Raw genomic sequence first — 21,732 nt, forward strand, 5'->3', positions numbered from 1 at the left:
TTTCACTTATTATTCATCATATAAGCCATAAGGTCAGTCCACTATGTATATGTAGACTGGACATTAAATATAGGCACATTAATTCTTGTGTACAAAACGTACTCCTTATAACATATTTATGAGGTATTCTGCATCTATGATAATACACTTCAGCTTGTAACACTAACATGCCGTGAAACAAGCTAATGTTACCCTCCGAGAGGATTTCGAATTTTGACCGGGCGTATGTCTAACGGACAAAGATATCGGACTATAATTTTGAATATGGTGAAATTAACAGAAGAACTAAACGTACTTTAACCCTGGGAGTTAATGAAAGTGGTAAAATCATTTGTGAATGAAAAAATGAACGATCGCCAGCCCAATTAGACACATTAATTTGGAAATATATGTTTAAGAAAATTGAATATTGGCTATTGAAGTTACGTTCGTTAGCATTTCCCTTTGAATAGCACACAGGATACAAACTGACACAGTGCACTCTGAATTGGGTGTAGCAGCAGTTACCAATAACGCACACACCAGTAAGTGCAGAAAGCAAATTTGAACCATGCTCACATTAATGGCAGCTACACTCAAGAGCATTACTTAATCAAATACTGAAATGTTACTGCATGAAGTGCAGAACTAAATTTGGACATAAGAGGCTTCTATCTTAACGGACATTAGGAAAAAAGAAAAACAAATAGAGATTAATAATATCATAAATACACTGTTTAAACTCCTCTGCATATATCAGTTTTCCTTAGCATCAGTAATAGTTCAATTTTGTTTCTGATAAGTGGAGAATATGATGGGGACCCATAAACTAGTATAGTTTCACTACTCAACGATCTCTGATTATTTCAGTAGAAAAGACTAATTCAAATAGCTAATCATTCACATCACTTGGAGTAGTTCATAGTTTACATAGTAAGACAATAAAATACGACACAGGGCTTAATTAACTTCAAAAATAAGGAACCATTCATGATAGAAATCAAAACCACACTGTTTTTAAAAATGAGCTTAACTTATTTGCGTTTGTATCACCTGTGAAGAAGGTATTTTAGACAATAATATTTACATAATCTTGCACTGTATTCCTACAAAACTATACTTTGTAATAAATGAAGGATACTCTAACAAAATCCTATCTAACTTCACTTTTGTAGTTTTAACTCAAACTTTCACTACTCCTTTTGAATTAGGTAAAAAATTACTTTAAAACACTTGAATACAAGAATTGTTCGTTTAAATCAGGATACTCGGTTTTAATAGCACTTAGGTGAGGATCCTGCATAGGTTCGTGATCAGGATAGAAAAATAAGGTTCCGCACACAAAATTGTTTTTGTTATTATTATTAAAACGACACACAAATTAACTGGTCCATGCTCATATACATTACTAAATATATGAAGTTAGTGAAACAGTGGCGAAAATTGGTGGCAAGCGACATGGCGGCTTACTGTACTCACCGCTCTTGATTTTCGAATGCTCTGTAAAACTCTTCTTGGCGTCGGATTTTCACCATATTGGAGCCATTCCTGTTTGACGAGAATACCAAATAATAGCGAGATCCACATCCGAGATAAATCCTTTACAAAGCAGCTTCCATTTCCTCTCTTGGCACCGTCAAAGTGTACCGTGCAACAGCTAGCCACATACTGCGTACCGTTCACACCAAGGAGCCACTCAGTTCTTCTGCCAAAATCACCTTTTACATCGCGCCATGCCACTTCCGTTGTGGAGGGACTTCCCTACATCTTTTATATATTACAAATACAAGTGTCCTAAGCATAAACCAGCTTTCAATAAATATGTTATTTTTATGAACATACACATATTATAATAATTTATCATTTTAGCAAGTCATTTTGCTTTTCTCATGTATACATTACAAAACTGTAATTTTCCTGTCACAAATCAAGGACTTTAAATAACAAAGAATTCACTCAGTTACATAATACAAACCTACTTCTAATCGATACGTGTTACAAGCTGTCATATACCTCTAAAAGAACAGGTTGTGCACATATCCAGTCAGGTGATGATAAATTTTCAAAGCGATGCCACGACTGACAGCTTGCTTTAAATATTCGAAAATGTAAAAATGTTGAATCCTATGATTACAAAATCAGTGAGTCACAATTGTAAACAGCCAAATCGTACAAACACCTGGATGTAACAAAATTTTTGGAGACATGAAATGAGTGATCACATAGGTTCACTTGTAGGTATAACAGTGGCAGACATTAGTTCCGCTGTGTCGACGCCTTGCACCTACTCAGCCAGCAAACGAAAATACAGACAGGATACGCGCGTGTCGACCACACAGGGAAGAGTTCTTTAGATCACAGTCAAGGGATGGCTGCTGTCTGCCCAGCCATCAGGTGACAATCAAAGCACTGCCAGAGGTCAGTGGTCATGTGGACCTTTTCTCCTGCACGAAACATGTGACTAAAAGTAGTACCTGCAGTATCCTGGTGCCTGGGCAGTATTTAGGCTGGCGCCTGTGCTACGCTAAGGGTGTTCACTCAGAATAAATTTTCTGGACCACGACCCAATTGAAAAAGCATTCCCACCATCAAGATCTCCCTCTAGAGCTGCCGCTACGTCGACGGCGCCGTCCACGTTGGCCTTCACTTCCAGGAGCTGTCAACTATGTACCTACACCAATCATAGCCACTACAGCAAAGAGATTTGGACTCCAACACCATGACCAGCAGTTGGACTTCATAATACTTGTCTTCGTTTCTCATCGGCAATACGGCAGACTTAAACTTTTCTGTGTCCCTTCAGGAATTTAACTTTTGCTCATCCTCTCGGGACTTTCAATTCTTCGCATCCCCTCTGGGCTTTGATCGTGGACTTTAATTGTCTATGGACATTGGACTTTGGAGCTTTCAGTTTACTCCGACATTTACAGGCATTCAGTGTACAAATATTACTCCTGTTTTTTCAGTATTCAAGAAGTGACTTGTTTTCAATTACTGTGTTGCCAACTAACTCCCCTCGGAGAACGCTGTTTACGTTCGTTGTAATAAACTTCATATCAATTTTATATCTAGATGTTTTTGCTGCACTATCTTTGGCAGAAGTATAAGTTGGCGAAAAGGTATATTTTTCGTGTCATTGTCTCAGGTGTGTGCTCCTGACCCACAGAGATAGTGTTTCGGCGTGTGTTCTTGCTCTTTCAAATACATTTACTGTCATTTTGCTATCAGCATGACAGAACCAGTGGTTATCTATGGCCAGGTGTTGTTGCTGCTCCAGCAGATGCAGTGTAATGTGGCCATCTCCATATCACCTTCAGTGACCTCCAACCACCTCTCCCGCATCGCGTCCATGGTCAAAAGCATTTTGACAGCGCCCGCACCGTTCCAGCAGTTTGACATGAAGGTCGAGCCATGGGTGAACTATGTCACATGCATGGTTCAGCACTTCTTAGCCCATCATCATCACAGGTGATACTGAGCAGTGTGCCTTTTTTCTGGCGTACGCAGGCCTAGACGTGTACCACTTGCTGCAACAACTTAACCCAGAAGTGGAACCCCTCCTCTTCCTCACATGTTGAAGTCTACTTTCTTCAAATACCTTGTCTGCCTGGTACATGTGGTAGCAGCTCGCCATAAGTTTTTCAGCTACCAAAAACTTAACAGACAGTCTTACAGTGACTGAATCGGCTGCCTCCAGGGTTTATCTCATTATTGCAGTTTCCAGTGTCGTAATCCTCAGCATCATCAATCGTACGCAGTTTCCTTGGTCCAGGTTTTTGTGCATGATCCCAATGAAGGTCTACATCCACATCTACATCGTTCTCCCTTTGTTCGTGGAAAGAAGGATTGTCGGTATGCTTCTGTGTGGGCTCTAATCTCTCTGATTTTATCCTCATGGTCTCTTCGCGAGATATACGTAGGAGGGAGCAATATAGTGCTTGACTCTTCGGTAAAGGTATGTTCTCAAAACTTTAACAAAAGCCCGTACCGAGCTACTGAGCGTCTCTCCTGCAGGTCTTCCACTGGAGTTTATCTATCATCTCCGTAACGCTTTCGCGATTACTAAATGATCCTGTAACGAAGCGCGCTGCTCTCCGTTGGATCTTCTCTATCTCTTCTATCAACCCTACCTGGTACGGATCCCACACTGCTGAGCAGTATTCAAGCAGTGGGCGAACAAGCGTAGTGTAACCTACTTCCTTTGTTTTCGGAATGCATTTCCTTATCATTCTTCCAATGAATCTCAGTCTGGCATCTGCTTTACCGACGATCAACTTTATATGATCATTCCATTTTAAATCACTCCTAATGAGTACTCCCAGATAATTTATGGAATTAACTACTTCCAGTTGCTGACCTGCTATTTTGTAGCTAAATGATAAGGGATCTATCTTTCTATGTATTCGCAGCACATTGCACTTGTCTACATTGAGATTCAATTGCCATTCCCTGCACCATGCGTCAATTCGCTGCAGATCCTCCTGCATTTCAGTACAATTTTCCATTGTTACAAACTCTCGATACACCACAGCATCATCTGCAAATAGCCTCAGTGAACTTCCGATGTCATCCACAAGGTCATTTATGTATATTGTGAATAGCAACGGTCCTATGACACTCCCCTGCGGCACACCTGAAATCACTCTTACTTTGGAAGACTTCTCTCCATTGAGAATGACATGCTGCGTTCTGTTATCTAGGAACTCCTCAATCCAATCACACAATTGGTGTGATAGTCCATATGCTCTTACTTTGTTCATTAAACGACTGTGGGGAACTGTACCGAACGCCTTGCGGAAGTCAAGAAACACGGCATCTACCTGTGAACCCGTGTCTATGGCCCTTTGAGTCTTGTGGACGAATAGCGGTATATGTATGGATCTCCTTAAATTGGAGGACCCTTCCTTTTTGATATGGCTCCCCATTATCAGAGCTTTTGAACAGTCTCTCAGATTGTCAACCACCCTGCAGGACCGACCACAAGTGTTCTCCTCCCGAACAATGCACCACGATCAGCTCAATTCACGCCCCTAACTGGGTCGGATTCCCACAGTGCAGGCAATGATTCAGCAGCCAGACGCCGTCTTCAACTGCACCAATTCCTGCAGCCAGTGTTTTGTTAGTCCCAAGAGACGTCAGTGCCCTTAGCACCGAACTAAGTGCACCTCTTGTGGGAAATCTGGACATAGGACTGAAGTGCACCAAGCTACACTCAAAACATATGTTGACTGTGAACAAATGGACCTCTCCTACGTGGGGCTGGCCGACAGGGCAGGCCTGTTCCCTGGCGTATCCTGCATCCAATCTATCTTTATTCACTCACTGAAATCTCTATCGATCGTGGTAGCCATCAACAACATGCCAATTGGGGTGTAGGTAGACATATGCTCTACTGTGACCACCATAGACTGGCGATCCTATTGTTGCATAGGGGGTCCCCTCCCCTAAAACCTTTTGAAACTCCACTGCACAGATACAGAAATGACATCATTTAAGTCGATGGCCAGTTTATAGTCCCCAAGTACAGTACTATTAGCTATTAGACTACCCTTACAGCCATGATTTTGGTCGCCGACGCTCCTGGTGCCATCTGCCTCTTGGGCCTGGATCTCTTCAACGCCACTGGCCCAGAAGTTCACAAATCCGCCACCACCAGCAAGCCACTATACACCATCACCTACCTAAAGGGTCTCTTCTCCAAGTTAAGCTCACTATTCATTCAATCCTCTTCAGGCGCCATTATTTCGATACACATGTTGTTCTTCTCTGATCAGCGATACCAAAGTTCTTCAAAGCGAGAAATGTTTCCTTCGCACTCAGAGACAAACCTCGGCTAGACCTTCAGTAGTTGCAGGCAGGATATTTTCACTCCCATTCACAACAGCCCACTGTCCACCTTAGTCATAATAGAAAACCCAAACGGCACAGTGCGCATTTGTGGAGTTTCAAGACATTGGATGTCAAGCTCATGAAGCGTTACACCACTGAGGACCCACTGGTTCACGAGGTAAACTACCGCGTGCAGCATAATTGAACACCAGACCAAGCAGCTGCTCGCTTCCCACGCTTCCCACGCCCGGGTTCCCGGGTTCGATTCCCGGCGGGGTCAGGGATTTTCTCTGCCTCGTGATGGCTGGGTGTTGTGTGATGTCCTTAGGTTAGTTAGGTTTAAGTAGTTCTAAATTCTATGGGACTGATGACCATAGATGTTAAGTCCCATAGTGCTCAGAGCCATTTGAACTGTTTGAAGCGTACTGCGCCCTTCTTCCAGCTTCTAATGTTCTAGCAGACCACTTCATTCATTCCTTTAAATCCCAATTGTCAAGGCTCCACCATCATCACCATTTGAACTAGGCTTTTTATAGCTCCACTCCCCAGGCTAGGTCAGCCCCAGCAGAAAAACTCCATCGCCGACCACAACGGTCGCAATTATCTACCTATTCATCCCACCAGCGCCCACCTCCACTCTCAGTAGTCTCGCCCCCGCCAGTTCCTGTATGTGCCCTCGTCTTCATTATAGATCGTGTGCATTGTTTTCCTGCTGTCGTTTTCAATCTACTGCGAAAGAGCATAGCTGAGGTGACACTTCAAGGTAGCACAGTGTGCTGTAAGGAGATTAAGCAATAACAGTCCTTCTGGTTGTCTACAGTCACCTTTCTTTTTCCAGAGGTGATGTCCTCCTCAGTGCCCATACTGGATAACACAGGCCCCTCTCACCTCAAGCCTGTGGCTGGCTCCCTGACGGGGGCCTTTAGCTGTTCCACACGCCACACCTGTGCGAACGCCGATGGAGGTGAATCCGAGTCCTTCCAGTTGCCGTGTCTGCTAGCGAGGATACAGCCCCTTCCAGGGATGTCGTCATATGCTACGATCCCTCTTTCCCTTTGGGAGGGTGGATGGTGACAAACGTTGTGTCAATGTCTTGTGCCTAATCAGCCAGAAACCAACAGCACAGACAGACTAAGGGGGCATGGACCATGCACGGGACAGTTCTTCAGTCGATTGCCAAGTGATGGCTACAGTACCCTCAGCCACCAGGCGGCTACCCAAGAGCTGCCAGGGATCACTGGCCCCATGGACCATCTCCCACCTATGGTGCACATAACCTAAAGTAGTACCTGCAGTATTCTGGGACCTGGGCAGTACTTAGGCTGGTGCCTGGGCTATGCTCAAGGAGTTTGGCCCAAGTGAGTTTCCTAGGCCAGGCGCTTATTGCGAAAGCATTCCCGCAATCAGGATCTCACTCTCGAGCCGCCGCTACGACAGCATCGCTCTGCATGTTGACCTTCGACTCCAGGAACTGACAACTACTGACTCACACCATTTTTGACCTCTTCATTGAAGACACGTGGACTTCGACGCTGTTACCAGCAACTGGATTCTGTACTATTTGTCTTGTTATCCCCAGCAATACGCTGGACCTAAACTATTGTGCATCCCTTCAGGACCATAACTTATACTTGTCTCCTTGGGACTCTTTTGGATGTCCCTTATGGGTTCTGAATGCGACCCACTTCGTGTATGGACGTTGGATTTTGAAGCTTTCAGTTTACTGTGACATTTTCAGATCCTCAGTCTACAAATATTATAGTTGTTCTTCCAGTATTCAAAAAGTGACTTGTTCTTAATTATTGTGTTCCAGACTAACTCCCATCGGAGGAGGTTGTTTATGTGTGTTAACAACAAACTTACTAATCATTTAATAGCTGGGTATTTTTCCAGGTTTAATACAAGCTACTGGGAAAATGTAGTCATTCTACAAAGGGGACTGCTTACAGAATGTTTATCACATCAATCCCAGAATATTGCTAATATATGTTGGATACATATGAAATAGGACTAACAGGACATATTGAATGCATGCAAAAAATAGCAACACGAATGTTCACAGTTTTTTTAGTCAGAGACGCATTTAAACAGTGATTTTTCCAGCGCTCCAGAAGCTAATTGCATAGGAAAAAACAGTTAGATATGGTACAAATAGAAGCACTATCCGCCACGCACTGCACTGTAGTTTGTAGAGTATGTATGTATATGTAGGTGTCGATTGTAGATCTAAAATGTAACTGAAGGAAGCTACATTGCAGCAAATCAAATGTTTTTGGGCTGGCATGGAGGTTGCGATGATATGTATCAAATTTTGTTTTTGTACATCAGTAAAAGTTTTAAAATGACGTAAGTCAACTGACTACTTTATCTGTGGAAAGGTTTTGTGTACACAATTTATTAAATTTTAGTATTTTGTTTGTTTCGTTAAAACATTCACTTAGAACAGATCTAGTTCTGTTCTATTCATCGTTAAAGGAAATTCATCTAAATTAATACAAAGAAAACAGGTTTCACAGCTAATCTGGGAACTTGCAGTCGTACAAAATGCGGAAACTGTTGCCCAAGGATATCATACCAAGTTCATATCACCTTTCAATTATGATTATATACACCACTGGCCATTAAAATTGCTACACCAAGAAGAAATGCAGATGATAAACGGGTATTCAATTGACAAATATATTATACTAGAACTGATATCTGATTACACTTTCACGCAATTTGAGTGAGAAATCATTACCCAGAACAACCACCTCTGGCCGTAATAACGGCCTCGATACGCCTGGGCACTGAGTCAAACAGAGCTTGGATGGCGTGTACAGGCACATTGCCCATGCAGCTTCAACACGATACCACAGTTCATCAAGAGTAGTGACTGGCGTATTGTGATGAGCCAGTTGCTCGGCCACCATTGACCAGACGTTTTCAATTGGTGAGAGATCTGGAGAATGTGCTGGCCAGGGCAACAGTCGAACATTTTCTGTATCCAGAAATGCCCTTACAGGACCTGCAACATGCGGTCGTGCAGTGTCCTGCTGATATGTAGGGTTTCTTGGGGATCGAATGAAGGGTAGAGCCACGGGTCGTAACACATCTGAAATGTAACGTCCGCTGTTCAAAGTGCCATCAATGCGAACGAGAGGTGAGCGAGACGTTTAACCAATGGCACCCCATACCATCAGGCCGGGTGATACGCCAGTATGGCGATGACGAATACACGTTTCCAATGTGCGTTCACCGCGATGTCGCCAAACAGGGATGCGACCATCATGATGCTGTAAACAGAACCTGGATTCAACCGAAAAAACGACGTTTTGCCATTCGTGCACCCAGGTTCGTCGATGAGTACACCATCGCAGACGCTCCTGTCTGCGATGCAGCGTCAAGGGTAACCGCACCCATGGTCTCCGAGCTGATAGTCCATGCTGCTGCAAACGCCGTCGAACGGTTCGTGCAGATGGTTGTTGTCTTGAGGATGTCCCCATCTGTTGACTCAGGCATCGAGACGTTGCTGCACGATCCGTTACAGCCATGCGCATAAGATGTCTGTCATCTCGACTGCTAGTGATACGAGGCCGTTGGGATCCAGCACGGCGTTCCGTATTACTTCCTGAACCCACCGATTCCATATTCTGCTAACAGTCATTGGATCTCGACCAACGCGAGCAGCAATGTCGCGATACGATAAACCGCAATCGCGATAGTCTACAATCCGACCTTTATCAAAGTTAGAAACGTGATGGTACGCATTTCTCCTCCTTACACGAGGCATCACAACAACGTTTCACCAGGCAACGCCCGTCAACTGCTGTTTGTGTATGAGAAATCGGTTGGAAACTTTCCTCATGTCAGCACATTGTAGGTGTCACCATCACGCCAACCTTGTGTGAATGCTTTGAAAAGCTAATTATTTGCATATCACAGCATCGTCTTACTGTCGGTTAAATTTCGCGTCTGCAGCACGTCATCTTCGTGGTGTAGCAATTTTAATGGCCAGTAGTATACAATGTACAGCCAAAGTCGTGCATTAACATAACGATGCTGTAGCACGATTGCCTCAGTTAATTTTTGTGCTTCCACCAGTTCTGGTAAAGGCCTCATGTTTCCTGTGTGGACTCTTTACTCGTTCGTACATTGTGCAATATCCCTTGAGAGATCTGAATTAACTGAAAATTGTGAGGTACCTTTAATTTCTAGTGCTGGTATCGTTGAGATGATTAGCAGAAAAGGTAGAGGAATAAACTACTTAATGAGGGTAATCTATTAGTTTACATATTCTAACTATTTACTGCATCTTAAGGTTGAAAAATTAAATTGTGCAAGACTATACAGTGTTGGTTTAAGGGCAGTCAAATGAAAACGAGACAGATGGAAAAAAGCAAGTAAACGTATTATTATTTCAAAAGTAAACCCCAAAACTGTTGATACACTTATCCCATTATGAGGTAAGACGGTCAACGCTCTCGTGGAAAAAATGTTTACTGTTGCCTATTGTTGTACCCAGGCATGCACCTCGTCGTCCGAAGCAAATTGACGACCACGAAAGTCTTTCCTCAGCGCTACAAAAACATGAAAATCGCATGGGAAAAAAATCAGGCCTGTATAGAGGCTGTGTAAGGGCTTCCCAGCGAAACTTCTGTAGCGTACTCGAAACCAGCTTGGCAACATGTGAGCGGGCATTACCCTTCTACAGGGTGGCATCATCCATCACATTCATCAGTATTCCTGGGTGTTTTGACTCGATGACGTGCTTCAACATTCCTGGGCGTTTGGACTCGATGGCGAGCTTCAACGTTTTCAGTGTCACAAGACTTGTACATATCGGCGGGACCAAAACAAGTGGCTCGCCAGTGGTCATTGCATGAGCAGTTTTTTCAAAGTGAGCAAACGGACACGATCAGTTAAACTGTGGTCCATTCACGAACTCAGGGTGCAGAATTTGGTGAGTTTAGATGAAGTTAAGCTAACTAAAATACACTTCTCAGGAGTGATGTCTCCGTAAGAACAAAAACGGAACCTAACATCTCACTTCACAAGACAGCGACTACTCCATGAAGAGCTGAAGCCACATCTCAAGTCTGCATCCCCAATGGACTACTAGAAATTTTCACATCTGCCTCCGCCCACGGTCATCACTGGTATGCTTCCCGGCTGCTTCCCTCCATTCCTGACACAAGAAACGATTCTTCATGCACCTTGTTTCTCAGCACCACCTGGCTCTGCATACGAAAAAGCGCAGTTTCTTTTAGCCAGTCACGTTTTGTCAGCAACTTAGCCGCCAGCCAGGTGAGGCTGTTTAAAGGCCTATCCCCTCTATGTGGAATTATGGGTTCAGGCCAGACAGAAGCTGATTTTCTGCCATCTCCTCCTAGTAAACTCGAATCGAAAATTTCCATATTATAATAGAGTGAACGAAACACAGTGTGCGAATGAGACAGTATGTTTGCCGAACCAGCTTCCTAGCGCCAGTTTCGCTGAGAATTTTAGGACCTTTTAGAAAATATCCTGTTGGTAGGCTTGCGCCGGAACCTTACCCTTCCTCAATTTGACCCAATATAATTCCGAACGTCTACTGAGAAGAGTTATTCATCCACCCACGACTCTACAGGCGCCAACGGATCATGTCGTGTGAGGAGGATACATTGTTACAGAGTGGCGAAGAACTTAACTGAAGTCTGGCATGTCGCCCAGCGGTCAGCTGCTAAAGGATTTCTTTCTCCAACTCGCTTTAAACTTCCTGAAAAGAGCGCGCAGCCAGTTAGACAGTCAGCCACTAAAGGATTTCTCTTTCCAACTCGCTTCAAACTTCCTACACAAGACTCTCTGTTATTGTGATGAAGACACGTCCTTTGAAGCGCCATAGACAGAGCTACTTACGTAAAGTTTTTTGTGGCGATAACCAAGTCATCTTTCACGAATAGATCCTCCCTACACCGAAGGCTCAGTACACGTTTCTTAATTCCGGGTTGATACCAAGAACTGAAATTACATTACGGTTTAAGAATTTAATCTCTTTTACCGGGTGATCAGAACTGTAATGTCCCTGGCTGTACTATAAGATGCTACTACCTTATAATTGGAAAGTTGGATAACGGAGTTCCTATTTATTAATCTTCTCCTATCAGAGGGTGCGAGCGGAAGTCAAGTAATAAGAGGAGATACACAATGATTTTAATAAAATGATCCCGCCAGCAATTTGCAGTGACCGTTTCAGCAGTACATTAGATAAAACAGTTTTTTGAAACGTTGAGAATTCCACATAACCGAGAGAGATATACTAAAGATGAAGAAATTATTCTCGCATTCAGGAAGAAAATGTTTCACTGCCCCATCTGGCAACCGTAAATAAAGTTTTTGAACACACCGGCATTCTACTTATCTTTTCTAATTAAATAATTACCTTCGGAGCTCGCAAAAAAATGGAGCAAGCACTGTTATTGTAATTTTGAACGGCCAAGTGTAAAGAAAGTTTAACAATTCCAATTACAGGATTCTAAGAAATTTAGAGTGGATTTAGCAGAGTACGTTCTGGTAAAGAACCCATATATGGAAACATACCGTTTGGATACAAAATAAATTTGAAGATTGGATCACTTTTATATCTTCCGCTTCATCGTACGCACACAAACTGAGACGAGGGAACCATCTGCATACTCTGTTAGAAATGTGACATCACATACCATTTTCGTCCAACTACAACGACGCCACGAGGAACAAGTACATTCACAACCAAGAGGACTGACTGTGGTACTCCACAGATGCCCGACACTCTCTTCTTCGAAGATGATGTCCTTTGTCATGCAGACTGAAGAACGGAGGGAATATTGGGGTTTAACGTCCCGTCGACATCAAAGTTATTAGAGACGGAGCAATAGCTCGGATTGTTTCAAGGTTGGTGAAGGAAATCGGCCGTGTCCTTTCAAAGGGACGACCCCAACATCCGTATGGAGCGTTTTAGGGAAATCACGGGTGATCTTAATTAGGTAGGCGGCGTGCAGATTTGAATGCGAGACCTGTATGCTAACTACTGCGCCACCTCAATCAGCCACGCAGGAGAACACCCGATCACATGTACTCGAAACATTGCCCATGTCATGGACTCCTGTAACGCTACACTTCAGAGCTTATTGACTCTCCTGTGTACGAACCGGTAAGGGGAAGATTTGAAAGTAATTCGATCTTCAAATTTACACTGCCTCATAAAAATAGTTAAGCACACAGAAAGTGGAGGAAATGAAATGAAACTTCACAAACTAAGTGTGTCAAATTAACGAGTAACGTAGCTGTATGAGTCCACTTACCAGTATGACGTTGCTACCCCTCTAGTCTAGATGCTTGCATTGATTCGGTTGGGAAGGGTGTCATAAGGCCATTGTATCCCCTCCTGCGACAAGCTGGCCAAAAACTGTTGTAAATGGTCCTTCATATTCTGGATAAAGGCATTAAAATGGATTTGAGGTCAGACCTAATCCCACTATGTTCCATTAGACTAAATCTGGGGATCCTTCCGGCCACAGAAGTATCTTATTATCGCACAAACAAGATATAGATACACGTTCCATATGTACAATAAGTGAAAGAGCGCTGTCATGTTTCAAAATGGCACTAGAATACTGTCGCATGAGAAATAACACATGAAGAAATAGGATGTATGGCGCCAGAGTTCCCTCAGCTATTACCAAATGTGACCTAAAGTCATGCCTTGTGCCTGCCCACGTCGTTACTCTAGGAGGAACACCGCTGTACCTCTGTAAAAACACTGGGAATAGGGGCCTCTCCAGAGGTCGCCGATATACTCGTCAATGACACTCTTTCGAGGTACTGCAGAATCACGATTCATCGTCGAACATCATTCATCAGCAGTCCATGTTTCCTGGCTGCAGCACCACTCCAAACCCAGCCGTTTCCATCTCAGTGTTAACGAAAGCCTACACATAGGATGGTAGTTCCCTAGTTCGGCTGCTGCCAATCTCCGACCAATGTTGTGGAATGATACAGATGTTACAGGCAGTCCGTTACTTGTTCTTGGATGTCAGGCACAGACATGAAGGGATTATGGTGTGAGTGGTGCACAGTACAAAGATCCTGCCTAGGGGTGGCCAGCCGTGGTCGGCCGAAACCTTGAATACCAGAATGCCTGCCCTCGCGATACCACGCGGTCCAAAATCTAGCCAGTGTCACATCTGAATGCCCCATAGAACTGGATATTACACGATTCGACTAAATGGTAAAATGGAGACCAACAATGAGGCCCCTTTCAGTCTCTCTGAGGTGCTCATAGTGTTTTCACGCACAGGTATGCTGTATCTTATTGTGCTTCCCTGTGATCACTCAACACCTGATACTGTACACGCCCCTTATACACTTTTCCAGGACTTGTAACAACGTTAAACATAAACACAAACAACACTCGAGCGTGGCGCAGACCCCAGGAAGCTATGGACCCATGTTGTAGACAACGTACTGTTAAAGCAAGTAGTGGCTCCGTAGTGGTATGGGCTGTGTTTACGTGGAATGGACTGTTCCCGCTGAAACGATTATTGACTGGCAATGGTTATGTTCGGCTACTTGGAGGCTATTTGCAGACATTCATCAACTTCTTCTTCCTAAACAACCATAGAATTTTTATGGATGATAACATGTGTGTCACCGGACTACAATTGTTCGCGTTTGGTTTGAAGATCATTCTGGACAATTCGAGAGTATGATTTGGCCATCCATCAAACATTTATAGGTCATAGTCGAGGGACGGCTATAGAGGCAGCATAGGTCAATATTTCTGTAGAGACTTCCAAAGACTTGTTGAGTCCATGCCACGTCGAGCTGCTGCATTACGCCAGGCAAACGGAGGTTTTATCACCCTAGTGTAATGCTCTCTGGTAGTTGTTTTACCTCTCACAGAGAATTGCGGGAATAATCATTTAAAAACCCACCCATGGTGTGTATGTGTATACAGCTGCATTGACATTCGACCACGTTTTATAAAGGTTTTTACATTAAAATGTTAAAATTTCGGACATGGGTTCCTTATCAAAATTTTATCTACTAAGTCCCCTATTCAGCCTTTAGTATACAGTATTAGGAATTGTGGGGCATTCTGATACAGTCTTGGAGTTTTCTCAGTAGTGAAAGAAGTATGTTTTGGGAAAGCAGTGAGAATATCTGGATGCAGTTTTGTCAAAATATTTTTTAAAGGTATTTGTATGGAATGTAGCCTTCTACAGAAGGCAGATATGGAAGATAAGCAATTCAGACAAGGTAAAATCGAAGTTTTTGAAATGTGATGCCACAGAAGAATGATTGAGTTTGATGGGGGAGATTAAATAACTAATGAGAAGTTAGTAAATCTAGTGGGAGGTAAAAGAAATTTATGGCACAACTTGACTAAAAATAGAGATTGGTTGATATAATCATCCTGAGGAGTTAAGGAATCCTCAAATTCTTGGTTAGAAATGTAGGGACGCAACAAATGTAGAGGGAGACCACGTTCCAGCCCACATATAATCATGTTATATAATACTGCAGTTGAAGGCTCACGCTGCTATACGTTAGCCAGCAATCAAGGTCGGTAAATCTACACATCCTACAAAGTGACAGGTGGTCATGAAGCATGGAAATGCTGGTGTGAATAGAAGCTGATCGTATAGAGAGAGTATGGTGATTCACTTGCTAGGCTTGCCACTAAGTGCATATCTTTGATTGTCTCTCTTTGCTGCTTGAAAGTTTATACATGGTCCTATTTATGCTAATGACATTATTGACAATGACAGCTTTCTAGATACAATTTCAATCAATATAAAGCTACACACAAAAATTAATTAGATCCCAGTTAACACTGTAAATCATAGACAGAATGAATCAACTAGTCACCAGTGCGCCCTGAGCAGGAATCACGGGACAGTTAGGCTAGCTCACTAGGCAGTTTGTAAGTATATTTTCCACTAGCAAAATTTTCGTGATAATGAGTAGATATTATGTATTACTGAAATTAAGTGAAAGTCCATAGCAACCTTGGGATTCAATTGTAACCCAGTTTTCGCTGACAGTACATCAGTTTGTAATGACACGTAAAAATGAACCACTGATTGAAACTGTGTCACAAATATCTAGTTAAGAACTCATACTGTCATCAATATAGCTAAGCAGCTATTTGAATCCGTGATCTATGATGGAAACATTTAAATCACATTGGCTCTAAGACTAATTTTTCTCATTTTTGGTACTGAGAGAGTAAAATGAGGTGACATCCTTTTATTTTGAGACTTTTTTGTAGTGGCTTTGAGATATTCCCACTCGCCATTCAATTATTTACTGTTCATTGCTCTCATGTTAGGATTTGCAGCTGGAGGAGGGGAGAGGCAATGGGGAAACCGGGACAATTTTAGAAGAGATGATGTCATCAAACCTCGCATTGTTAGCCTCGGGAAGATTGTTAGACATCTCAATTATTAATTGGTCAACTTAGTCCTCCAGACCAACAATACACAAAGAACAACTTGCGCTGTTAGCGTGTCCAACACAGTAATGTTCAAGGCACGAACATTTCATATCTCATCCTAATTACATAATTAGGACTTGGTAGGAACCGATACACTTAGCATCCTTTATGGAGTAACAGCTATTAAACAGTAAATATTTCGAACAGTGAATATCATATCTGAACTTTGCAAACAGCCATTCAACAATGAATACATAGAATGGTACAAATTATTGTAATCAGTGACTATAACGTGTGAATTTGTTAATTGTGATAGGATTTGGGTAACTGCTATAGTAGACACTATTGTGAATATTTAATATAAAGTGTGGCTAAGTTTATCACACAAAACATTGAACGCTTGGAGAGAATTGATTTTGAATTGTTATAGTGGATTATGCTCTTACAAGCAGTGACTTTAAATATTTCTATAGGATAACAGAGTTTATGATTGCAAGTTAAATATGAACAGTGAACTTTGGAAAAGAACTTTGGTTCTGGACTGTTCCTGTGGAACATTTTTTATGAACAGTAACTGCATAAATTGCTATGAACGATGCTGTTTTGCAACTGAAGTGGTATCTACAGTGAACTCAAGTGCTATATTGCATGAAAATTTTATGAGATGATATATTAGCACTGTGAACAGTGGATGTGTTCAGGCAACAGTTATGGAACAGTGAGGATTATTGCTAGCTGTATGTGGATCTTAACTGTCAAGCTGTCAGTATGATGAAAGCATGTAAATCGTAACTGGACAAGTGAAGGAGGATTTCGCATTGGACAGTGTGGAAGTGACTACAGATGTAATTATGGCAGAGGCATGTTATTGGCAACTTCCTTCGCAAACGTGGTTACAAACTCAACAGCAGGATACATATGATGGACAGCCTGAGTGGTCATGAGTCCAGCAGTTGCAGACGTGCACTATCAGTCACTGGTTGATCTGCACGTGTAGTTTCAACTTCATGTCCGCATGGAGGTAGCAGCAGACTTTGCAGTGATTAATGTAAGTTGTACTTAGAATATAACTAAAGAAAAGAATTTTTGTTTGAAATTTTAATAAACCTCTCCTTCCTATTTTAGGACATAATTTTTTTATATTTGTGAGTCACTGTTATTGTAGAGAAATCAAGATCAGTTCTGTTAAGAAAAATATGGGTAATGAGATTATCGCACTGAAGGACATGTTGATAATAAGAAGAACAATATTAATCAGTTAATTATCAGTGAGAATGATAATTTATTTCAAACTATGGCTTCTGGTCATGACCTAGTGACATAGAAAGCCATAGGTAATAACATTAAGTGCAGGTTCAGATTATTAGATGTGTACATATTAGTATTATATATTGAAGAGTCATTTCAGTGCTTTGATAATGGTCTGTCGGGTTGGCCACGAATATTGTATACTTATGTTATTTACACGGGTAGCTTACAGAAGAAACAAAACGGAGTGCTGTCACAAAGAGAGATGTCGATTCAGCAGATCATTTAATGACACCTATGTACGTGTGGCGCAGTTATTAATAACTTGTACCATCTGAGACTGTGGACGGACAACCACCAGTTGTGCGACCAAGAACGAAGCAGTGGTCTGCACGATGCATCGCCAGCTAGCATTTGTCAGAGTGACATAAAAAGTCAGGTCTTGTTTGTAAATTAGCCAAGCAACTATTAACTCACTGAATAAGCACGTAAAATATGTGCTTTATATTAAAGCCAGTTTGTTTATATTAACAAATATTAATGTGGAAAACATTATTGAGTCGTGCTCCCTCCCAACTATTCGTTTTCGTGAACTTCGCTGCCTATCTGTGTTTGGTTTCCCGCCCTTGTCGTGGTTACGTTGTTGTTCTTCTTCCTTCTACGTGTGGCAACAGTGATGTCTATCGATATTTGCGCCGTGTACTATCTTTGGTTTGGTGCATATAGTTTCTGGCAAGGGGTGTGGAGTGAGTCGGTCGGTTGTTGCGGACGAGGGAAGTTATCTCCGCGCGATGCAGTCGGCTGGGGCCGCTGGCAGCCTCTGGGCAGTGTCGGAGCGTGTGTGAAGCTGTCTGATTGCTATGAGCTTTGTGGTTCACCGATCCAGGACGTCAAAGTTGAGTAGTAGTTTCAACTACATAAGCCACTTCTGTTCATGTTGTGGTGGTTTGCTTCGGTGGTTTGCTGTTGGGGAGGTTTTCCGGCGAGCAACACCGAGTGATTCTACTGCTGAGATTTAGCCGCCATGTGGTGTAATTAACTATTTTGGTCGACTACGATTTGAGTGCACCAATGGAATTTTCTGTCTTGTGGCCGTTAGTGTTCTGGTTACCTACCCTGGACACTGACGTAAATTCAGGGAGTGTTCTTTTGAGCAAAGTTAACTATTACTGCGTTTCAGATTCAAGTGTACCAGCGGAATTTTTGGTCTAGTGGCCGTTAGTGTTCCGGTACCCTGCCCTGGACTCTAACGTAATTTCAGGCAGCGTCCTTTCCTCGCCTGTTGTCGCTGCCCAACATAGTGTGTAATTTTGACAGCTAATACGTACTCAATTGTGGATTATTACGTTTGTAACATTACCGCTTTGATTTCTCATGTACTGATTGAAGCGAAGAAAGTCGTTGTGTCGGTCGGTCCGTGGTTGTCCCCTGGTTGGATTCCGACAGATCAAGTACGGTTGGGCTCACCACCTGTCTCGCCAAAGTGAACGAGGGCAGACCGACCTCCCTGGAGGCCTTCTGAGTGCCACCGATGTTTAATTATCTGTTGTCAGCTATTTTAAATTTTGGGCTTATGGTTATTTGTTTGTTTTCTTAAACTTGTGCAAAATTTATTTTTAAATTTATCTTTAAAGCTTAAACACTGCGGCCTTCTGCCTTTAAAGATCATGGTAATATATTTTAAAATTTTGAAGTTTAATTGTGGCTCTCAGCCACTGGTATTGCACCAGCTTCTTTAAATTATTTTGTTGCTACCTTCATTGGATTTTTATCTTGTTGATATTTAAGATTTCTTGTTGTTGAGCATACTGGCCCTCTGCCTTTAAAGGTCTATGGCACTATATTCTAAAATTTGGGAATTTAATTGTGGCCCTCAGCCATTTATATTGTACATTGTGTATGTTGTTTTTTGAATTATTTTATTGCTATCTTAGTTGGATTTTATCTTGTTAATATTTCTTGTTGGAGACCTTCAGCAGTGAAAGAGATGCATTCGGTAGAGATTCGGCTATGTGCCGCTTTGGTTGTAAAGGTTATTAAGTTACAATAAATGACAATTAGAAGCCGAAACTGACCTCAACCCTTGACCCTTTCCACAATTCCATTACCTGTTCGGCCCAGCGGGTTTACCGGGCGTATCAGTTATTGTAATTTCATTTTTCAGGAGTATTACATTATTCTACTTATCTAATGTGGGTTGTATCGAATGTATATTACATATATTATGGTGTTGGACAGGAATGGAGAAGGGGTGCTACATACACCTGAACGCCATGACCAGCCTGTGTATCGATAACTGCTGCCACAATTGCAACAACAAACATAAGCTTATGGACAAATGAAGTAACTGCATCGTGAGTGCAACAAATGAAGTTTGTTATATATTACATGTAGAGATCAGATTATTATTAACAATTAAGTATATTGTAACTGTGCAATGAAATATAAGGGCTGGATCATTAATACAAATTACAATAGGACGTGCACCTCAGGAATTAAAGTAAAAATGAAATGTCTAATATTAGTAGACGAAAATATTAGGGAAACTGTACAGTTGCTGTGTGGATAAGCCCCAGTAGGGATTGAGTCTTCTTTATTTTTTAAGTTTTCCACTTTTTGTTGAAAACAAAAAATCCTAAAAAACATGTTGGTTGTGAGACATGTGGAGTTTAGGCTACGTTCATTTCAGGCCCCGTTCTATCATGTATGCTAGCCAGCCGTCAAGATAGGAAGACATACCCAACTCACAAAGCGTCAGATGGTCATGAAGCACGAGAACGGTGTTGTGAGTAGAAGCTGTACCTTTCTGTAGCGTATAGAAAAAGGTTTGGTACCAAGCGCATAACTCTGTTTCTGTGTACAGCTTAAATGTTTATAGACGCCTGTACCTGTACTGACGACATTTAGCCACATTGACAACTTTCTAATAATAATTTCAATCAATATAAAGTTACGCACAAAGCATTATTAAAGATTTCATTTAATGTTGTAAATCATAGGCGGGCTGAACCGACTAATCAAAATCACGACATGAGCAGGTAGGCTCCAAACTGTCAGGCTATCTCGTCAGGCAGTTCGTAACTATACTTCACACCAGCAACGTATTCCTGATACGGATTGATTCAGATTAAGGTATTCCCTAAGCCAGCCTCGGAAGACGTTTGTACCCCAGCTTTGGACTAGTGCTCCGAGAGTCAATACGTGTGTCTTGGGTGTGGTTCGCAGTGGCGCGTAATTACGAACTAGTCAACGTAGAACTCTAGATACAATTCGCAAAGAATCTAAATCCAAGCAAAAATCAGCTATTCTGGGTGACTTCTGCTACTCCATAGATGAATTTCTATTTTAAAAAACAATAGGTTATAAAAGAAAGAACCTTAGTTGTAAGCATAGTTGGAAAAATACATCCATTACTGTTAAATTTAGGCCAGTTTGTCATTTAGGAACTTGTAAATGCTCGGCATGTGGCCATCGACTGAAACTAATGAAGCAAACATATCTTGTAAACTAACTCGTTCCCCATCACTTCGGTAAAAATAAATTGCTGAAATCGTATATGGAACATGCAACTAACTAGAGTGGAAAGGTGTACAAAGTAGAAAAACTAGTATGTAACTAAACTGTAAAGTCGTAGCAAAATTCTCAAATCGAAGATAAGACCAGAATGAAACCTTTAGAGTTGGAACTTCTGACTGGGTAATTGCCAAATACCATCCCCCTGTGACACAACGTCTCAGGCACTTTGTTAGTTGTATCTTGCCTACACCACAGTTCCATATGTCATTTGTATTTCTTTTTTTTTTAATTTTTAGACAGTTACATTCTAGAAGGAACGAATTGTAAGAGAGTTACCACAAGCGTAGACGTCTTCATCGCTGGCATCTGGGCAGTCTGCGTGTCCGTTACACATGTAACGCTGCGGGATGCACAGCGACGAGTTGCTGCAGGCGAAGCTGGCCCGGGAGCAGCTGCCTGAAACGATAGCATCACTGCTTAGTCGCCAGTCTTAGGCATGAGGTCAGCTGCGGCTCTGCTACGTCGGTCGTCCAAGAATTGTGCGCTCTGATGCAAACTGTCGCGGAGATTCCTGTGCCGTAAAGATAAGAGCGTGCTCCTTCGCTGCAACAAGAGAATGAAAGTTCATCGCCCATTCCGAGGCGAGGTCGTTTGGCACGAAGCACTGGCACTGCTGGACAAGAAATGGGAAGGCGTCATCTGTAGTCCTGATACGCAGCTGT

General features: G+C 42.2%; 1 protein-coding gene across 1 annotated transcript in view; it reads right to left on the bottom strand.

The window, feature by feature from the left end:
- Nucleotides 1-21,732, bottom strand: part of LOC126299097 (relaxin receptor 1) — a 756,631-nt gene that overhangs the window by 527,621 nt on the left and 207,278 nt on the right. The window contains exon 2 of the mRNA XM_049990771.1: nt 21,347-21,466. Coding sequence (XP_049846728.1) covers nt 21,347-21,466 — 120 coding nt within the window. The remainder of the gene's footprint in view (nt 1-21,346; nt 21,467-21,732) is intronic.

Source organism: Schistocerca gregaria, chromosome X (genome assembly GCF_023897955.1).
Source record: "Schistocerca gregaria isolate iqSchGreg1 chromosome X, iqSchGreg1.2, whole genome shotgun sequence".
Taxonomy (NCBI): Eukaryota; Metazoa; Arthropoda; class Insecta; order Orthoptera; family Acrididae; genus Schistocerca; species Schistocerca gregaria.